At 41.1% G+C, this 22,837-nt stretch overlaps 1 protein-coding gene across 5 annotated transcripts in view; it reads left to right on the top strand.

Moving 5' to 3' along the window:
- Nucleotides 1-3,706: 3,706 nt before the first annotated feature.
- ablim3 (actin binding LIM protein family, member 3) overlaps nt 3,707-22,837 on the top strand; it is a 92,699-nt gene continuing 73,568 nt past the window's right edge. For 4 of the 5 annotated variants that reach the window (XM_072662894.1, XM_072662893.1, XM_072662892.1 and 1 more), the window contains exons 1-2: nt 3,707-4,210; nt 17,251-17,391. In XM_072662894.1, the coding sequence (XP_072518995.1) occupies nt 4,198-4,210; nt 17,251-17,391 (154 nt within the window). In that variant the 5' untranslated portion in view covers nt 3,707-4,197. The remainder of the gene's footprint in view (nt 4,211-17,250; nt 17,392-22,837) is intronic. The other variant, XM_072662890.1, reaches the window with a different exon arrangement.

The raw sequence follows: 22,837 nt of genomic DNA, 5'->3' as shown, positions 1-22,837 counted from the left end.
ACTCTACATTCACACCACTACTGACACTACATTCACACCACTACTGACTCTACATTCACACCACTACTGACTCTACATTCACACCACTACTGACTCTGCATTCACACCACTACTGACACTACATTCACACTACTACTGACTCTACATTCACACTACTACTGACTATACATTCACACCACTACTGACACTACATTCACACCACTACTGACTCTACATTCACACCACTAATGACTCTGAATTCACACCAATACTGTCTCTGCATTCACACCACTACTGACTCTACATTCACACCACTACTGACGCCACATTCACACCACTACTGACGCCACATTCACACCACTACTGACACTACATTCACACCACTACTGACTCTAGATTCACACCACTACTGACACTACATTCACACCACTACTGACACTACATTCACACCACTGCAGACTCTATGTTCACACCACTACTGACTCTACATTCACACTACTACTGACTCTACATTCACACTACTGCTGACTCTACGTTCACACCACTACTGACTCTACATTCACACTACTACTGACTCTACATTCACACTACTGCTGACTCTACATTTACACCACTACTGACGCTACATTCACACCACTACTGACTCTGCATTCACTACTGACTCTGCATTCACACCACTACTGACGCTACATTCACACCACTACTGACTCTACATTCACACCACTAATGACTCTGAATTCACACCAATACTGTCTCTGCATTCACACCACTACTGACTCTGCATTCACACCACTACTGACACTACATTCACACCACTACTGACTCTACATTCACACCACTAATGAATCTGAATTCACACCAATACTGTCTCTGCATTCACACCACTACTGACGCTACATTCACACCAGTACTGACTCTACATTCACACCACTACTGACACTATATTCACACCACCGCTGACTCTATATTCACACCACTACTGACTCTACGTTCACACCACTACTGACTCTACATTCACACTACTACTGACTCTACATTCACACTACTGATGACTCTACGTTCACACCACTACTGACTCTACATTCACACTACTGCTGACTCTACATTCACACTACTGCTGACTCTACATTCACTACTGACTCTGCATTCACACCACTACTGACGCTACATTCACACCACTACTTACTCTACATTCACACCACTAATGAGTCTGAATTCACACCAATACTGTCTCTGCATTCACACCACTACTGACTCTGCATTCACACCACTACTGACGCTACATTCACACTACCGCTGACTCTACATTCACACCACTACTGATGCTACATTCACACCACTACTGACTTTACATTCACACCACTAATGACACTACATTCACACCACTACTGACTCTACATTCACACCACTACTGACTCTACATTCACACCACTACTGACACTACATTCACACAACTACTGACTCTGCATTCACACTACTACTGACTCTACATTCACACCACTACTGACTCTACATTCACACCACTACTGACACTACATTCACACCACTACTGACTCTACATTCACACCACTAATGACTCTGAATTCACACCAATACTGTCTCTGCATTCACACAACTACTGACTCTACATTCACACTACTACTGACGCTATATTTACACCACTACTGACGCCACATTCACACCACTACTGACACTACATTCACACCACTACTGACTCTAGATTCACACCACTACTGACTCTAGATTCACACCACTACTGACACTACATTCACACCACTGCAGACTCTACGTTCACACCACTACTGACTCTACATTCACACTACTACTGACTCTACATTCACACTACTGCTGACTCTACGTTCACACCACTACTGACTCTACATTCACACTACTACTGACTCTACATTCACACTACTGCTGACTCTACATTTACACCACTACTGACGCTACATTCACACCACTACTGACTCTGCATTCACTACTGACTCTGCATTCACACCACTACTGACGCTACATTCACACCACTACTGACTCTACATTCACACCACTAATGACTCTGAATTCACACCAATACTGTCTCTGCATTCACACCACTACTGACTCTGCATTCACACCACTACTGACACTACATTCACACCACTACTGACTCTACATTCACACCACTAATGAATCTGAATTCACACCAATACTGTCTTTGCATTCACATCACTACTGACTCTGCATTCACACCACTACTGACGCTACATTCACACCAGTACTGACTCTACATTCACACCACTACTGACACTATATTCACACCACCGCTGACTCTACATTCACACCACTACTGACGCTACATTCACACCACTACTGACTTTACATTCACACCACTGACTCTGAATTCACACCAATACTGTCTCTGCATTCACACCACTACTGACTCTGCATTCACACTACTACTGACTCTACATTCACACCACTACTGACACTACATTCACACCACTACTGACTCTACATTCACACCACTACTGACTCTAGATTCACACCACTACTGACACTACATTCACACCACTACTGACACTACATTCACACCACTGCAGACTCTACGTTCACACCACTACTGACTCTACATTCACACCACTACTGACACTACATTCACACAACTACTGACTCTACATTCACACCACTACTGACACTACATTCACACCACTACTGACACTACATTCACACAACTACTGACTCTACATTCACACCACTACTGACACTACATTCACACCACTACTGACACTACATTCACACCACTACTGACACTACATTCACACCACTGCAGACTCTACGTTCACACCACTACTGACTCTACATTCACACTACTACTGACTCTACATTCACACTACTGCTGACTCTACATTCACACCACCGCTGACTCTACATTCACACCACTACTGACTCTACATTCACACCACCGCTGACTCTACATTCACAACAGGCCTTAGCATGAAATGAAAAGTAATGAAACAGCGGCTTCTGCTGTTTTGAAAGTAAATGACATGGGAGGTTCAACATATTCCTTAATTTTCCCTGCCAATCAATCGCGACAAACGGAAGAATAGCCTTGCATGCTGACTAGTTTGTCTAATATGTGATTTAATGGAGGTCTGATTTTATAGGAATACGAAGGTAACAGTAAATACCAGCATTCATTGTGGTTTAAAAACTGGTACGCTAACATACTCACACATCAGACTGCAACATAATGTTCATCTGTATTAATTGTAACATTATAATCTATACTCTAATTTGTATGTGTTGCACTAAATAAAAACGAAACGTGTAACTAAAAATAAAAATAAATAAACACGAGAAAAACGGAAAACTTCAAAAGTAAAAGGGAAACCTTTAAGACCGCCTACATTTATATATGTATTTGCCCTTATGTACGTTTAATAAATAAAACATTCCAACTCCAAATAGAGCCTTTACACAAGTTTGATATACATATGAAAAATAATTTATATTTTACATGAATAAAATGATCAACTGTATTAAGACGTTTTGTGGATTACGTCACTGCGTAGCCGTAGCTAAATCGTTCTGGATTTTAGGTAGACTGTGTATTGTGTATCCCTCTTTGCTCAGCAGATGGCGCAACATGCCTGTTTATCTTTGTGTGCCCGATATCGTGAGGGAGGGAGTGAAAAACCCAGCCCTCAGCACTAGGCTGCTTTCCTCCTGCCGCTGACCCGAGGAAACTCGCAGCTCGGCGCTCTCTCGGTTGCCGCTCCGCTCGGCGTGACGTCACTCCTCCGGTAGCCGCTCTGTCAGTGTGGAGTACACCGAGCTCTCTCAGCAGTCTCTCACCTGAGGGAGACACATCCACCTAACGCACGGAATGTGACTAGGCAACATTGCACGTTAATTGCGGCCCCTTATTATTATTATTATTATTTTTTTTGCCTGCTTTCAGCTGACACACTGTCACCCAAGGTGCAGTGCTGGTAATCGCCTCAGTGAGCGGGAACACCCCGCTGTTTCCACTCCCGAGTCCACGGCTTCTGGCAGTGCCAGCTTTCGGAGACAATGCTGAAGGGAGATTTCGGCTTCAATTTTCATTGCTACTGATTTGAGACCTCACAGCACATCAGGTGCTTCTTTGCCCTCAACTTCCACCCAGGAGGACTACACTGCTGAAGCAGCCCCGGCTCCGGATCCTCTCGGATGTAGGCTAATTCTCTCAGCATCATGAGCGCGAGCGGTGAGTAAACGCTTTCCTTTCACCTGAGGCGAGGCGGTGTTGTTGCTGTCAACTTTAAAGGACAGAATACGACCAAGCTGTAGGATATAAGGTACAGTAACCTGTAAAAAAGTGCCTTTTAACCAGAAGAGGCACATGTCCAGAGTCCTTTCACTGTTTTGACCTTCCCCTTCCCCCAATATGAAGGCTACTCTCTCTCCCCGTCAACGGCTTGGTATTGTACTTTTTTTTATACCTTCAGCTGTTAAAGTCAGCATTTCTGTGTCTTTACAGGTTCTGGGAAACTTTCTATAGCATGACATTTGCTGTTCTTTTATAGCCTAACCAAGCCGTCAACCTGCTGTCAGCAAGCTTATATCTGGGATTCTGGTGATTTCGCCTTTGGTCAGAGCTTTGCATTTTCATCACACCCAGCTAGATACATGTCTTGGCTAGCTGAAGTCACTGTATTGCACTTGCTTTGCTAGCTAAGACACTAAGTGAATTCTAGGGTTTGGCACTGCAAACACACCTGGTCCGGCTTGGTCTACCGTGATGCATACCAGGTGATCATGTTTCGGTGTGTAAAGATTACCAGCAATGATTATCCAGATTTAGGACAGTGAGAGACACAGAGGTCAAGAGAGAGCCGTTGAAAAGGCAAGAGACCAAGCGAGAGACCGTGCACAATCAAGTAATCTTCAGTGACCTACCCTCCAAAGATTGGTTTCTGTGCTTCAGTCAGCTGATGCCGCTTGCCTAAAGGCAAGGGCACTTTCACTTCATCTGATAATCAGTGTTTTGTTGGGAAATTCGTTCAGCATTTTCTTGTTGTGAAGTCTGGGGCAAAATCAATAAGGAAATGACCTCCCTTGTGTAATTCTACTGAATGATACTATTCATTCCCCCGATTTCTCCCTGCCACCGTAGCAAAGGCCCGGCTGCTCTGACATCAGATGGCCAACATTCCTATGGTAAGCTGCTGAATTCCATTCTCAGCTGATGAAGGCATGGCCCGGACCTGCCCACGTGTGCGTGGCTGTCACATTTACACAAACGTGTGCACGCTCCGATTAAAGCCTACTAGATCTGATGGAACCTGCCATATTCACTTTATAAGGCATGCGTGCGCCACTCAGCTGAAGCAAGAGCTGTCACCAGTCAACCATATGGAGAACCCAGCGTTCTCGGCTTCAAGCAGATGGCAAGAGGGGCATGCAAGTCTAGCTGGAACTGTTTTAACAAATGAAGAGCTCTGACTGGTCCAGCGGAAGATTGGATTGCTTTGCTCCCCACCTTGGAGAACATATTGCTTGGTTAATGCAGTAATAAAACAACATGAGGGCCTCACAGGGAGCCAATCAAGCCAAAATGGACCTGAAAATACAAACAGACCGCTTGAAATGAACTGGCTACTGCGTCTACTACAGTTGCACAAAGCACTCTAGAAAGTAAAGGAAAGGAAGTAAGGCTCTTATGCTGCAGACATTCAGAAACACCCAGACCCCCTGCCTAGCCCATCGCAGCAAGCAGTCATTACCCAATTATGCAGATGACACCAGGTCTCAAACTTACCTGCAGCCCAGCCATGCAGACTTATGGCATTTCAGCGGGGCTGCTGTCCACACTGGCGCAATACCTTACACTACATTGAGCATGATAGCCTGGAGGTGACAGAAACACAGTGCAATTACATTCAGGTCATTTTGTCTTTCTTCATTTACTGCTCTCTCCGTTTCTTAGGGTCACTGCCAAATCTACTACCGACTATCCTATTTTCTGCACCACTGCAAGACCAGCTGAGCAGAGCAATTCTTTCTCTCTTTTACTTTCTTTCTTTCCACCACCCCCCAAAAAACGTATAAAATGAATCAATAAATGTAGGAGTGTAACAGTGCAATTTCTGGTATTGTATTATTTAGTACAAGCCTCTCAATTCACATGGGCACCAAACAATTCATTCCACCGATGTTAATGTTAAAAAATCGAGAACAGAGAGAAAAACACACTCTCAGTAAGTGTTTAGAAGCTACTCAGGGCTAACATGTCATTCCCATAGAGAACAACAGCCTGGATTGCATCCCTGCCTACAGGCACCAGTGATTGACAAGTGACTGCATTTTTCCTTGACACCATAAAAATAAATTAATGCAGAGGACAGATACAGTGACAGCACTTGAGGCATGCAAGAAATGTGAGCCTAAAACATTGTCATAGAAAGCAAACTCGACATTTTGAATTTGTCAAGACACATTTGGCAAGTGGTAAACCTAAGCTTGAGACAGCCGGGACTGTGAGTGTAGGCTTTTCAGGCACACATGCATGTTAGTCATAGGTGTTAGCCTTTTGGTTGTAAAAGAGCAGCACTTTAGTGCTTGGCATGTTGTTCTTCTGGGGATTGGAGTTACTGATGAGCTAATCTACTACATATTAGCTCCCTTTTTGGACTTTGTTGGGCTTTACGGTTATACTAATTGAAATTGCAGTTTTGACCTTCACAATTAATGAGGCCTGTTATTGAATTTCATTAAGTAGTATGTCCACTTCATCACAGCCCATCATATGTCTGTTAATCTAAGGAGAAATATTCCCATTAGATATTCTAGTACAGCCTGTAGTTATTTACTGTAGTGGTAGTTTATAGTGGCTATACATCACTGTGCAAAAGGTCCCCAAGGTTACTGTGGTAAACTGTTTATCGGTGCAGTAAAGGTGTAAAGCAGTGGAATAGGTGTAGACAATGCAGTACTGAAATAGACGTCTTCTCACTGCCCCCAACCACTATATAGATTTATTTAGATTTACTAGCAGCAGCACACCTGATGTGATATTTTGAAGCACTGGTTAGCCAAACCAAGCATTATGTGGTAACTACCAATAATAGCTGGCTGACAAGAACAGCCTTGGAAATGTCTATGTAAAAGCAAAACTGTCTATGTAAAAGCAAGGATGAAGGAAGAAACCTTGGAAGGAGCCAAGACTCACAAGAGGGCACCCATCTTCCTCTGGTCAAAACTCGCTCACAAAAGTCACTGTGCCACCGCATAAGTCTGTTGTTATGCATATGTGTACTGACAGTCATAGTAATGGTGGTAAGAATAATAAAAGTAGTGATGCTATTAATGGTAATAATAATAATAATAATAGCAGCAATTAGAAAGTCAATAGCTAGAGCTATACATTTCCTCCTCCAACTTCTGTGTCCCATTGTCAAAGTTTTGCACTAGTCTGCTCCCAGAACTTCAGCCCAAGTTCTCAGAGTTATCTCCACTCCTCCAGTCATGCGTTCTTTTCTCATTCTACAATTTTATGCTGAAGGCATGGTCTGAGCTCACAAAATTGCTTTTTAAATATACCTGTCTCAAGACTTCTGCAAAGTGCTGTACATGCGAAAATTACTTTTGCACTTTTAAACACATCAGCTGAAACCAATACAGTGCAATTTTCATGCAATCCACTAGTCTTATTTAAAAAGGGCCTTAGTTGTTGCCTTTGATTAAGTGTGGAGACACAGCCTTTCTATGGCACTGTAAACACATTGGCATCTGGAGAGCAGTCCTGACCAGCTCCAGTGCCCATTCATCTTCCCTGCAGCCCAACGCTGTGATTTAGCAGTGCTATGAACAGAGGAGAGAGGGGAGAAGCATGCTGGAACGCTAACACCTGTCATCATGCCGTCTTTTGTAGATCCATTCTAAAGATGTAGTGCCTGCTCTGGAGAGGAGCGGCTCCAAGGCACACATTATAAAAATTACTTCCATTTTCCCCAGAAACCCCCTCCTCTTGTATATACGGGACTCGGCTGGAGCTGTTTCTTTCAGGCAAGATTGGGTGGGCAGAGGCAGTATCACCTGTTGAAGGCTTACGAAGACTGTTCTTGTTGTTGTAAAGTATGTAACTAAAGGAAATTAGCTAGAACAACAGACTGTGGTCACTATAATCTACTACATCCCTACCACATTACTGTTAATTTAATCTTCGGCAGGCCGGAGGTGTTATCACAAACTTCTATTGCCAGAGAATAGCCCCACCAGTTCAGAGAGTTCTTCTGCCCCATTAAAAATGGCAAACTGCAATTTTGCAAGTGTATTTTTGTCTATATACAATATTCTTTTAATTGTCTTGTTGTGCTTTTCATATGAGAAGGCGAATCCATATCTTAGAATGGTCAGTTTGGTCTATTATAACCACATTGTCTTCCAGCTCAGCGAACAATGCTTGATTCTGTTGTCCCATATAAAAAGAATTACTGAAGCTTAACAATGCTTATGCTTTCTTTGGGAAAATGCTGTTCTTCCCTGAGGATTCCATAGAAATGGATAAGCACTTTTGTAGATACAGACTGATTCTTGCTTACAGTGTAAAGGTAGAGTAGCACTGGAGCACTTGTCTAATCCTAGTTCCATAATACACACTCCATATGGCACCCACGGGATCATGACTCAGAAGGGTCTTTATGACAGTGGTATTCAAAGAGTCATTGGGATTCATAGGCTATGGACAAAGAGCCTCCTGTGGAGCTGGCAAAAGCTTGCTGTGGTCTTGTACAACATTCTCAAACATGGTTTATTGGGACTGAAGTGTAAGGAGCAATATCAGTGAATAGCTTTGCCATCAGTCACCCTATCAAACACTTGTCTTGACCTCATCAGCTGAAATACCAAACCATTAATAAACCTGAGTGTGGACCGAAGGCTGGTCAGAGTCCTTGAGGGCTAACAGGTCACAACTCATTTGATCTGACCTTGGGTTTGGCTGGTTCGAGCGACCATTGAGGCAGCAGGGTCAGTTTGACTCCTGTCACCACAGCAACACTGCCTCTGATGTAAGAATAGCCATAAATCACCTCTGGATGGATTCACCCCAGGTACAGGCAGCAGAGTGAACATAGATAAGAGACAACTTTATGCTGCTTTGCAATAACAAGGAATAAAATAAAGTAACAATTCACTAAGGCGGAACCCAGTTGAGTCAGTACAATATAGCATTGTCTTGATTAGGGGTCTAAAGATACGTGGGTTTGTACTTACATACATACATACATACATACATACATACATACATAATTGCTATGGTACGAGGGACAGAGTTCGGTACACGCAGCTGCATGGGGAGTACACGGTAGGTGCTATTAGGGTAAATATGATCATTTCACAAGCTTGTGTTCCACCTGGAAACCTTAAGCTGTACTGTAGTCTTGTTTGCCCTCCTCCCGCCTCTACTCCTCCTTCTCTCTTTCGTCTCTCTGCCTCTCACCATGTTTTGACTCTTATTTTATCTCTTTATGCTTTATTTCTCACTGTTCTCACCATTGGATTTGATACGTATTTCAAAATTCTTCAAATTTCAACTTATAAAATCATCGTGGACCAGATGAGGATACGTGTCAGCCTTTGTGTGTGTGTGTGTGGCTGTGAAAACACATTAAACATTCTAACATTTACATAGTGTAAATGTTAGAATGTTTAATGTGTTTTCACAGCCACACACACACACACACAAAGACTGACACGTATCCTCCACTCCATCCTCCATCCTCCACGTATCCTCCACTGTTTCTCCACTGTTTAGTTAACACACTATAGGCTGTATGACCTACCTCTACAGTACTAGATGGAACAATCCTTAATTTGCTGTCTGTTCCAATTAAATGAAAAGAAACCTGGGTTAATCGTATGTTAGAGGTTTGCGGAGCCCAGAGTCCAGCACAGTGAATCCACAGTGTCCAGAATGGTGAATTGATAACCCTGGTTCTATTTGAAAGAGCTGGATAAAACAAATCTTGTCTTTTTTCACATTTTCTGGGTGAGAATGATATTGAAGCTACAGGGCTTATATACCCCCTTAAGATCTATTTGGACACAGGGAAGTGGGCTAATGTAATTATTACCAGAGTTTGTGAGTGAAATAGTGTAGCCACTCCCTTTTCAGTCATTTATGCTGAGATTTCTAGTCATAATCGTCCACAAGTTTACAGAGATCCTGCAGTAAAATTACAATACTCCACCCCATGTAAATCTAATCCTGTCTGAATAGGGCTTTAGTGTACATTTAATGTATCCTGTCTACTGGTAATTGAAAATAAATATATAACTAAATAAATAAAGAAACCGAACAAGTTTCCCTTTTTTTTTTCCATCCGCAAAGGTGGGCTCTGTCCGGCCACTCTTGTTTACACCTCACCCTCTCCTCTCTGGCTACGAAGAAGCCCTGTCATCTCCACTCTCATACAATCCTCTGAGACTGTAATCCCTCTGGAGGCTTCTCAGCTCAGGGCAGAAATAGCCGCAGCCCCTTAGACCCAGTGGTTATCACCTTACACCTTAGGCCGGATGTCACTAGCTCTGTGCTAAATATTGCTCTTCATTACCACAGTCAAACCAAGGCTGATCTAAAATGCTTGTCCTCACTTTTATCACTGCTTTGACGCACATTCTGAATTAGAATGAGGGGTTTGATGCGGATCAAAAGGAATTTGTTACGTCTGTTACTGGTGTAGTCTTTTAATGTGCTTTTGAATGTGTCCCTGTGAAGCTTAACTCAGTTTCTGGGTTCATCTGTATTTATTACAGGTGGTTTGAATAGGCCATTTCCCTATTCAAATCACATGCAAATATCTCTCTCCTTGCTGAGTTCTTCATCTAAGTAATGTACAGTAGCTTTTGTCAGTTTATGACAAGTTGTTTTTTTTGGGCATTTGGTGGAAATGTGTCATCATGGGATTGAGAAGTGCTTAATCCTGAATACCTCTCTTTTGCTCTCTTATACATTCACAGGCATGCAGACAGTACTTCCTACAGTGTGCTAGTGCAGCTATGGGGGAACAGAGAGTGAATGTTTCCTCTTGTGCAGTGTGTCAGCGCTGTGGGTTATCAGGGATTACACTCCTCAGCCAGAGGCCCAGCACACAAACATACACACGTCCTGCGCAATCACACTCCACACAGGCTGATGATCTATAAGACTCACTGGGCCAGTTAGGTTAATGGGCTAATACATGTTAAAGACCAGTGCTTAGTGCTCATTGGCTTTGTGTGCCAGAATTGTCCTGTGAATTACAAATATACAGGTTGTTTACAAACTATCTAGTTGATTCTCAAGAATGTTATGGTTAAGATAATGACCAGGATTAGGTTTAAAGGGTGGGTCATCCAGCTAAGTCGGAAAGTCTGCACACCCCTCCCACCCTTTCACCTTCTCGACCTTTCACCTTATGTTTTTATGTTTTATTACAGACTTATTCTACAATATATAAACTTATAGATTAAGAAGTTTGTGCTAAATTATTAAAACTCTACATGTTAAGTATCATATGATCACAAGTGTGCATACTCTTTGATATGACACCCAAAAGTGAGCTGAGGTGCATTTTGTTTCCACTGATATTGCTTGAGATGTTTCTACAACTTATTTGGAGTTCACCAGTGGTAAATTCAATTGGACATGATTGGTGATTGCCAACTCCTGCCTATATAAGGTCACACAGTTGACAATGCATTTCAGACCAAACTCCAAGCCTTGGGGTCAAAGGAATTATCTGCAGGCCTTGGAAACAGAATTGTGTCAAGACATAGATGTGGGGAAGGGCACAAAACATTACTCTAGCTTTACTGGTCCCAAAGAGCACAGTGGCCACCATTATTCGTAAATGGAAGAAGTTTGGAACCACCAAGAATCTTCCTAGACCTGGCATCCTGGGCAAACTCATGGAAGATGGGCCCTGTCCAGGGAGGTGAGCAAAAATCCAAGGGTCACTCTGACAGAGTTCCAGCGTACTTGTGGAGATGGAAGAACCTTTCAGAAGATCAACCATCCAGGCAGCACTTCACAAATCACGTCTTTATGGTAGAGTGACCAGATGGAAACCTCCTTTGTAAAAAGCACCTGACAGCCTGAGTTTGCCAAGAGGCACCTGGAGAACTCTCAAACCATGAGAAACAAGATTCTCTGGTCTGATGAAGCCAACGTTTTATTGTTTGGTCTGAATATGCCATGTCTGAAGGAAACCAGGCACCACTTCTCACATGACTAATGCCATCCCTACAGTGAAGCATCATGATGCAGGGATGTTTTTCAGCAGCAGGACTAGTGCTACTGGTCCTGATAGACAGACAGGTGAATGCAGCTAAAGACACGAAGATCCTTGAAGGAAACCTGCTCCAGAGCGTTCTGGACCTCAGACAGGAGTGAAGGTTTACCCTTCAGCGACTCAAAGCACACAGCCAAGAGTGGTGTCTGAAAAAGTCTGTGAATGCCCTTGAGTGGCCCAGCCAGAGGCCAGACCAGAATTCAATTGAACATCTGTGGAAGGGGCTGAAAATGGATGATGGCCAGCGTTTCCCATCCAACCTGACGGAGCTTGCGAGGTTATGCCAAGAGGAATGGGCAAAAATGTCCAAAAACAAGATTGTAGTAGACACCTTGAAAATGTAATTGTTAGATATGTAACCCTCAAATAACCTATTTTGTCAGTAAAATAAAATGGAATATTTTCAAAACAATTATGTTTACTTAATGAATCAATACTTTACCTAATTATTGCCAATTGTGTGTATATGTTTGAGGCAAAAAATGAACTGAGTTCTGAATTCCGAGTTCCAAATTCTGAGTTCCGAGTTCTAAATTCCGAATTCCGAGTTCTAAATTCCGAGTTTTGAATTCCAAGTTCTAAATTCCATGTTCCGAATTCCGAGTTCTAAATTCCGAGTTCTAAGTTCAGAATTTCAAGTTCAGAATTCCGAGTTCTACATTCCGAATTCCAAGTTCTAAATTCCGAGTTCTAAATTCCGAGTTCCGAGTTCTAAATTTCGAGTTCTGAATTCTGAATTCCGAATTCCGAGTTCTAAATTCCGAGTTCTGAATTCCGAGTTCCAAATTCCGAGTTCCAAATTCCGAATTCCGAGTTCTAAATTCCGAGTTCTAAATTCCGAGTTCTAAGTTCCGAATTTCAAGTTCCGAATTCCGAGTTCTAAATTTCCGAGTTCCGAGTTCTAAATTCCGAGTTCTAAATTCTGACTTCCGAATTCTAAATTCTGACTTCCGAATTCTAAATTCTGAGTTCCGAATTCCGAGTTCTAATTTCCGAGTTCTAAATTCCGAGTTCTAAGTTCCGAATTTCAAGTTCCTGAAGTGCAGGTGTGCAGTGATGTTTAAGAGGTATACATATGTTTAGTCTGTGTCAACTGTGAACCCTTCATACATCAGCATTTAAAGAATTGAAAGTGCTGGTGTGAAATGTGGTTGTTGTGAGGTGGTATGTGGTTAGTCTATGGCGAATCTAGACCGCACCTGTGGTGTTTTAACAGTTGGTCAATCCAAACAGATAAAAAGTGTTTTAAATGTGTTGATTATGTAACCACATGCTGGATTTGACTTTCCTGTGTAACCAAACCTGTTATAAAACATTACAGAAATGATAATCCACAACGACTTCTTAACTGAGAAATTTAGGTTTGTCTGGGTGGAATTCACTGAGTGACGTTGTTGTGTTATGAATGGCTAACGGCACATGCAAATGAGGGAACATTGCGTTAGAGTTCCACATTACACGCATTTCAACATTAAACCGATAATCCTCGTTTAAGAGTGAGTAAATGTGTATTTTCTCTTATTGGCTCAGTAAAGCTGCTGATGCATTTCATGAATCTGGCCTGGGGTCTCCTGAAGGCATGTAATTATTCTCTTTGAGCTGCCACCAATGTTTTTCTGTTTGTGTCTGAGTGCTTATAAAGAATCACTTACTGGAAAATGCATTCATTTCATGAAATATACAGTTTAAAACCTAGCCTTTCATTCTCAGTACATTGTGTGTTTGCAGTGTCAGAAAGGCATAGTGATGTACACTTTATTTGTATGTAAATGAGTTGTAAAGCCTCTCACACATCAGCCACCGGCCACACACAGAATTCAGAAAACAGTTTTGGCAGATGTTCAGATCAGGATCAGCCTTGCCAGAAGAATGAAAATGCTGACAATATTGCCAGTGTGCGCACAAGCCTCTGTGGGAGAATAACCGTATTAATGGGTCATTGTTCTTTGACTTTGCAGGGATGAGAAGTCAATGGGACACAGTGTTTTCTAATCGACTGACAATGTTTTGAGCACATTTTTTCAGTACCAGCTGTGGAGGAGGCTCCTGTGGACTGAATCGTGCTTGTCAGTGTTTAGACCAGTGTAAGGATTGCATGGGAGTTTGTAACCTTCAACTTTCTAGGCATGTCAAAGAGTAGCTTGCAAAGACAATTGTAAATGTTTTGGACTTATAATACCAACACACAATAAGCAGTTTGCCAGATTATTTACCAAATGTTTACCTTTAATGTGTCTACAGGTATTGGTCATTTTATCAATTACATCTACCATATACTGTAGGTGCACTTGTAGTTTTACAGTTTCCTCCAGCAGGCCATTTGTTGCTTTGAACAATTTGCCAGCTCCCCTCTATCCTCTGGAAAGATGCCACCATATTACCTATGGTGCTAATATGGGTGTATGAGGCACAGCATTGTGGCTGGGGGTTTTAAACCAAACCTTTACCCACCTATCCCTTTGGTACACCTTGTAGGCCTACCATGATAATTATTTTTAGATGGTTCTTATTTAATTACCATGATCAATATTTTTTAGTTCTTTTATACCAAAGTCGCTCATTCATGTCTTTATGAACCTTGCTTTGTGCAATGGTGTGCTGACATGTTGAAACAGGAAGGGGCCATCCCCAAACTGTTCCTGCAAAGTTGGGAGCATGAAATTGATCAAAATCCTTTGGCGTTTCTTTCACTGGAACTGGAAGGGACTGAACCCAATTCCTGAAGAACAACCCCACACCATAATCCCCCCTCCACCAAACTTTACACTTATCACAATGTAAACAGACAAGTAATCTTCTCCTGGCAACCACTAAACCCAGACTCGTCCATCGGATTGCCAGACAGAGAAGTGACTCGTCACTCCAGAGAACATGTCTTCACTGCTTTCGAGTCCAGTGGTGGCATGCTTTACACCATTATACCACGCTGAAGCTCCTGAGATCAACATTTCACAAATGTTTGTAGAAGCAGTCTGCATGCTTAGGTGATTGGTTTTATACACCTGTGGCCACAGAATTGTTTGGAACAACTGAATTCAATGATTTGGATGGGTGAGTGAATACTTTTGGCAATATAGTGTATATTGCCCAAGGAATAATTGGGATAAATGATATTGTCATGACCATTTTATATATAAAATAAATAAATATATAAACATATAATGAACAAAATATAAATATAATTAGCATAAAAAAATACAATTATACCCTTTTAAAGAGCAATGAACTTTTGATGATTAAGAATATTCAGACGTTGGAATTGGAATATCAAAATGTCCAAAATAAATATGGTAAAATTAAAAGCTGACAGGCTGACAACATATTTGCTATCAGAACACACAGCAAGATCGAAAAAGACTACAGCTGTAGTAAATCTGTATTACACACAGCAATGGTTAACATGTGGCAGTTAAGCCCCGGTTCACATGCATGCTGATCCACCCTGTCGCAGTCCGCTGTGTGTGTATTGCTTGATGTATAAAGTTAGCTTCTTTAGTTTCATGCAGGAGCTATGAGCATAATAATCAGTGATAGGTCTGATTAGTCTGATTCATGTGGTGAGAAACAATTGAACTGTTTTTAACTACTTTAAACGTCCCAATTATCAAAAAAAACAACAACTCTGCAATACGTAGATTCTTCCAAAACGTTATTTTATTCAGAGTTCTGTATCAGCGCTGTTGTGACACAGGTTTGGCTAATTGACTATGATAAGGAAGAAAATATGTAAATCTGATATTTGTGTGTTGGGAGTGGGAATGTTTTACACCAGATGTTGAAACATTGTTGTGGAGATTTGATTGCATTAGGACACAGAAGCATTATTGAGTTTAGGTGTTAATGACGATTTTATGGATCACATGCAGCAGTCCAATACAATCCAAAGGTTTTTTCTATATGCTTTCTATATGTCTCCAGTCAACATTGTAAGCCCATGTGTCATCGGGCCCAAGTCTCCCATTCAAATTGCAGTGCTATGAAGTTCATATACCTGTGGCAGCAATGACTGCACTTTAAAATGAAACTGAAGTTACAGATTAGAATGGGTGTCTGGAAACTTTTGGACATTGTTACATGCATTAAGTGATAAAGAAATAGTGGTGAAATAATGGTTCTTTCATTCAAGCCACAAAAAAGCTTCATTAAGACATTAAATTTCCAGCCACTGTTTTTGAGCTCAGATGCCTTGTTTTCTTTTCTGGATGTAGCCTTTCTCTTAAGGTGCTGTGAGAATGTTGTTCCAATGAGCCTTTTAGTGGGTACGGTTGTCCTGCCGTGTTGCCAGCATTGAAGCTATAACAATGGAGCTCAAAACCAAAGAATAAGGCTCCTTGAAGTCTGCAGAAGTGCCAAGGATAATTACTGTTGCGGCCAAAACACACCTTTTAAACCTGTGGGAAAACTGTTTGGGAATCTGTTTAGGACTTTGAACTGAAACATAGAGTTTAGGTAGGCAAGGTCACTTTTACCATATTCAGTAAAATAATATGTCTGCGTTGCCCATGTGGCACTTTAGTGACATTTTTATTGCATCCAACAATGGCATCCTACTTAGAATCACTGAATAATTGTTTGTACTGCACATCTTTGCTCTTTCAGATAATGTCCCAGTTACATAAACCCATTTAAAATAAAGAGGGGGAAAAACACTTTCTGCAGCGGTTGCGCCGTAATTGATTCACTTGCTGGCAGAATGTTTGAGTGCCTCTGATGCATCTTTAATAGGATGGAGATTAGTACGGAAATCCCAACCATCAATATAGTCTGGAGAGAGTGTGTGTGTGAGAGAGAGAGAGGCAGAAAGCGAGAGCTTTACACTGCAGGCTCTTGCCTCAGGCTTGAGGTGTCACACACTGTGTATGCCATAAAATGACAAAGACACCCATAGTTCCTTTTATTATCCAGTCTCTAAGCTTACTTACCCCTAATTACAGCTTTATGTTCCTTAGTGTGTCATCTCTCTTGTTCCCAGCAGTACCTTATCAGCAGAGTTCCTATGGCAATGATCGAAGCTCTGGGCCAATCTACTGCTTCCGCTGCAGGGAGGTGTGTAAAGGGGAGGTTGTACGAGTGCAGAGTATCCACTTCCACGTCAAATGCTTCACCTGCCAAGGTAAGATCTTCTTCTCCACATGTTTTAACTGTTGCTCTCAGAGCAGAAACTTAGTTTCAACATCTACATTTTTACATTTTACACTTTAAACTGTGTGAATATTCCAAGACGAGCAGACAAATAGAAATGGTCCATATATGCCTGTATTGGTAACGAGTCCTTGGCCAGTCCATACTTTTATCACACCTTTCTATAATTTAGGAATAACTCAACCTGTTTGCATTGTATGCCTTATTGGTACTGAATAATACGTTGTTTTAATTATAATAGAATTCTAAGTTTAACTAAGTTTCTTAATTTCTTGTAATCTTTGCCTTCCCTTTTATTTGACAGTGATGAAGCTTCCACTAAGATTACTGTGATTACTGTGTTTTTTTCCTTGTCCCCTTCAGAGTAGAGAACATCTAAAAATATATATGGACACAAAGGGGTTACTATTAATGACGCCCCTTTAGGTACATATGCTGATGCCTCCTGAAACATCACTAATGGTGTGTCCAGAACCGATTTGTTGAAATCCTTACAGAGATACTACCACTAGTACTGTCTTCCTGTTGAGATCAGAGATGTGCCTACCTTCAAAGCTTAAAATTTGCTTGCACTGTTTGGCTTTTGAAAACAGACAGTTTATTGGTGAGAGTATTTCCCTCCGTTTTCCTTTATTTCAAATCTGTTTATGATTTAACAAGTTATGTCAGTAAATACGTTACTCAGTAAATATTACTATTACCTTTTTACTACCACTACGACTACTATGACTGCTACTACTAATAAAAGCAGCATTTTATATTTCTGGTGAGTCTTTTAAATAGTCTCTAGTGCTGAAGTGGATGTGGGCACAAGCACACTGCTAGTGTGTGAATTAACGATTCATATATAGGTTTCAAGAGCATAGTTCAGTAATAGCTGTGGATGTACTATACAGTCAAATTTCTGCTTACTTAGCTTCTCCCCTAAAGCCATTTCACTAGAGGCAGGTTGAAACGGCCTGTTTCATCCCTTGTGCCAGAGCCGAGGCGGGATTTTACTCGTGTCTTCCCTGAGACCTGAAACGGTTTAGTCTGATGTGTGAAACCTGACACTGTGATCTAAGGATGTCCTAAAAATGTACACTGCACCGTATAGACAGCTTTATGTACAGACATAGTTTACACCTGCAGGATCTGCAATCAGCCAGTCAGCAGAGCACAGGCCTCGATCCAAAAAAATACAGAAGAATACCATTTTAAATTATTAAGCATTAGAGTTGTCATTTTGGATGGATGAGATGTTGTTAGAACAAAGTAAAGAGGTCCCCTACAGTGTATTATAGTGGCTCCTGGCTTTTTGGCTTATGCTGAATAATGATAATGGCTTTCTTGGCAGATTGCAATACAACGTCTCACCATTTGCCTGCTGCTCTTAATTTGGATAATGGGACAGGTCAAGCTGCTTGGAACACAGAATATAATTGCATATTATATAGAAAATACTATAGTTTCAACCTAATTGCTGGTTTACCTTTAGTGAGTATCAGTGAGAGTAAGCTGGATGTTTGCAGGGTTGTGGTGGTTCTCTTGGGACTCCGGTAGTGTTTGTTTGCGTCTGTCTCCCAGGCTGTCTGAAGAGAGACCTGTTGTATAATAAGACTGTCTACGCTTGCATCTTCCAAAAATCAGCTTGGTGACGCCTCACTGTCTCAGCAATGGCCTTAACTGGGTTTCTTATTATAAATTACCAGTAAGTTCCTAGTTAGCAGATTGTCTCGTTCCAACTACAGTACTTTATCACTTGAAGATTGTCCTTGCTAAAATATTTTGCATCACACATTGAACCTCATCACACCACATTCAAACTCTGTTGACACAAATCAAGAGTTGCTATTTTTATTGTCACACTCTTCAAATATCATTACACAGTTGACACAGTGCAATCACATGTTTTATATTTTTACATGGTTGACTGTGTGTTCTTGTTCTGTGCCTGTCTTCAAACTGCTGTTTCCACATGGTGCCTGCATTGCATTCAAGGGGTTGCTGTGGTAACTGCGTGAAGGGGCACCCTACCCCTGGTTGGTGGTTATTCTCAGCAGCGCTATCAACTCAGCAGCCAATGGGAGCGTTACATTTCCAAACCTAGGGCACAAGTAGGGGCTGGAGGGGAGGGATATAGAGATAACGAGAAGGAGAGTGAGACAGGGTGAGATAGAGAGAAAAAGGGGGAGGTATAGCACCTCCCTACTGTTATTGCATCAGGAGTTGCCTTGGAGCACAAGAACTTGCTCAGAAATAACATTTACCCCTCTTTTTTTCTCCACCACTTTCTCCTTGCATCCACCATTATTTTATCACTGGAGGAGTAAAACACATTTCACCTCAGATTGAACCTTCTTTTTGTAAATAATACTTCTTAAATTAGTCCTTAGAAGTCACCATTTTTCTTTCATGACATTATTCAAATGTAATTATGTAATTACATATTTGTTTTGAATTTCTTTTCATTTACATGTTAAATTACCAGCTAAGAGCATTTTGTCTGTAAAAGTATGACAAAAAGTATTTTTCTCAGTGGATTGGATTGGGTTTGATCCAGGGATGTTTTAATGGATCTGAAATTGGCTATATTAAGACAGAACCAGTTCCGCACACAATTTACACCACAACGTTAGTCAAAAAAAGGCACAGCCCGCAGCAGCAAGTAGTGTTTTTTAAATTTGGATGTTCCAATCCCAATGCCAATCCCAATTCCATTTTCAATTCTGATGTGGTCTGATAACCTTAATGCTTTTTTTGGTTCATTTTGACTCTGATCGGATCCAGTCTGTTGCTGCAGATACCACACAATTTGGGTAAGATATGCTGCTAATTAATACTGGAGTAAAATCACTTTGTTTCCGTGAACAGTTGGAATGTGACATGTTTGGTTTGGTTTGGTTGCTTGGTGACTTTTTAAAAAAGTTTAATATCTTGTGTAATATGTGTATAAATCTTACTTAATATAAATGTGTATAATATATCATATAGTATAATACATCATCAATAAAATATCCCTCTGATCATTCAGCTCTTTAAAACTCTGCAGTGAAATCACTTAATGTTTGATATGTGTAAAATGGAACACAATCTAAACTGTTTAACACTGCTTTTATAAAAAATAAATAAAGCTGCTGGTAAATCGGAGCATAAAATGTTTATAAAAATGTTTACTAGATTGTTTCATTTCTAACTAGCCATAATTAGTAATACGTTAAAGTAAATACATTGTTGGAGCACCCCCCCACCCACTTGAATATCTTTGTCATTGCACAAGTACAATGAAAATGGGTTGGTTTAGTGTTGTGGGCTAAAACGGCAGAAAGTGGACAAATGTGCAGGAAAAGCGACTGAAACACTGGCAAAGTGGTAGAAGTACAAAGGTTTACAGAAAGTTTTCTCACTGCTGCGGGCTGTGAATAATGTCTATTAGTGGTGCCTAAAGGACCCAGGGTGCACTCTGCTACAATGAAAAAAAACAAAGGATCGGAACTGGATTGGACTGCAAGTGGCCAAGTACCTGGTACTGTCGAAAACACAGCAAAATTCACAACTCACAAGACTCTTTTAAACTGGTACTGTCACAGAAACATTCATCTTTATGCCATGTGATGCTTTTGGGTTAAAACTAGCACTTGACCGCTCAATCAGAACTAAGAGAGAGGAGCAGCTACCACTTCTTTGATCAATTTAAAATCAGACACTGAATCTCAATTAGCTCCCTGCTTATTATGTAGTGCACTATGTCACAAAACAGTGGTCTCTGCATCAAAATATGGCATTGATTTGTAAAATAGAAAACCATTTATAGTATGGATTATTTGTTTATAATATAAATATTAATACAAATTAATGTTACATCAACTTTCACTAGTTTTTGTGGTTTGATAAGAACTGTGTTAATTTTATTCATCTAAATCATGTAAGTGATTTTTCTCAGTGTATGATTTTAAGGGGACTATGTACCGGGTGTTATTTTTTCACCAAATGTAGAGTTCATTTGATGTGGCCTGGAGGCTTGTTTACAGTAGCCAAGAACCAGCACTTCGATTCTGCCTCTGTCTCAAGTCTCAAACGACCTTGATTGCCAGTGTCGATTTTGTTTGTGACATGCACTGATTGACTGCTAGATCAGAGCAGAGCATGCTGATTCGATAAGAGACCGCAGGGCTGTGGAGCTCAGCTAATTGGATAGGGAGACCACTCTTGGGCAGGGAGTTCCAGAGGCATTCAGTCTCACCCACTGTGTCCAGTCAAAAGGTCAGTGAAGCTGCAGCATGACCACAGATGCCTGCTTTCCTACACACATTGCTCTTTCAGCCCTGATCCTCTCACAGACCTACATGTATGATGATGGTAAATAGAGTTCAAGATGGAGGAATGTGTGGTAGTCCAATATAAAATCAATATCCCATTATGAAATATTATTAAATATATTAAAATATTAGATTGTGTTTTTAATCAATTAGGTTCCCTTGTCTTGGTCAAGGTTGGAGAAAATGGTGAAGTTCTGAATCCTAGGATGTGTCATTAGAAAATCAATTACCATGTTCTTCAACTCTGGTCTTGGAAGGCTGATAACCAGCACAGCTTGGGGATATTTCTGTTGAAACATGGCAATTAACATTGGCTGTTAATCGCTGGGTTTAGTGCATGTGTTTAAATAAATGTATATATTGGGGATCACTAAATGATTTGAGATCATACTCAACTGAAGTTGCTGCCAAAACACACCAATTAACATTGCAATATTACTAGGAGACCCAGACACAAAACCAAGCATCGCCATTTGTGATAAATTGTAAAAAGTGTTTGGGTTGCACAGGCACCCAACTGTGCTCGTGCCATACTAACTTCTTTGTTAAGCTTTGTTACATGTAAATGTTTATTTTTGCTGTAGTTAATTTTATATTAATGAGTATACGCTACAGCCTGAGACGAATCGAACACCTTTGACACACATCAACTGATCCGAAACACAATCAGGAGGCAAAAGAAAACCTGTGTCTGTGCCCCTCACACACCACTGGCTTTTCTCCCTAAACTATCAACTTTGACTGTCATACGGGTCTAAAGTCAGGTGAGAAGTCGTGTGGTGTAACCCCGGCCTAGTAAATAAGCACAGCAGGCTCATTGAAAGTCAATTAGATAATTCTTCTAATTTTTTAGGTTTTGTTTTGCAGACAATCTGGCTATTTTTTACAGCATATTAATTTAAACTGATATTGACCCACAGGTCTGTCCTAAGGGCAGTTTTAACAAGCTGAGGCCTGAGGGAGCAGATGAAGGTGTTACTCGCAGATTTGAGGCCAGCTGTTTCCAAGGGCATGCTGGTGGCTAATGTATGTGTGGGGGAGCAACTTTCCCTGGCTGTTAGACATTGTGTATCTCTTTTCACCTCTTTCACACACACACACACACACACACACACACAC

The sequence above is a fragment of the Salminus brasiliensis genome, chromosome 19 (genome assembly GCF_030463535.1).
Source record: "Salminus brasiliensis chromosome 19, fSalBra1.hap2, whole genome shotgun sequence".
Lineage (NCBI taxonomy): Eukaryota > Metazoa > Chordata > Actinopteri > Characiformes > Bryconidae > Salminus > Salminus brasiliensis.
Note: the sequence above shows the minus strand (reverse complement) of the source record. Positions and strands in the feature narration are given on the sequence as shown.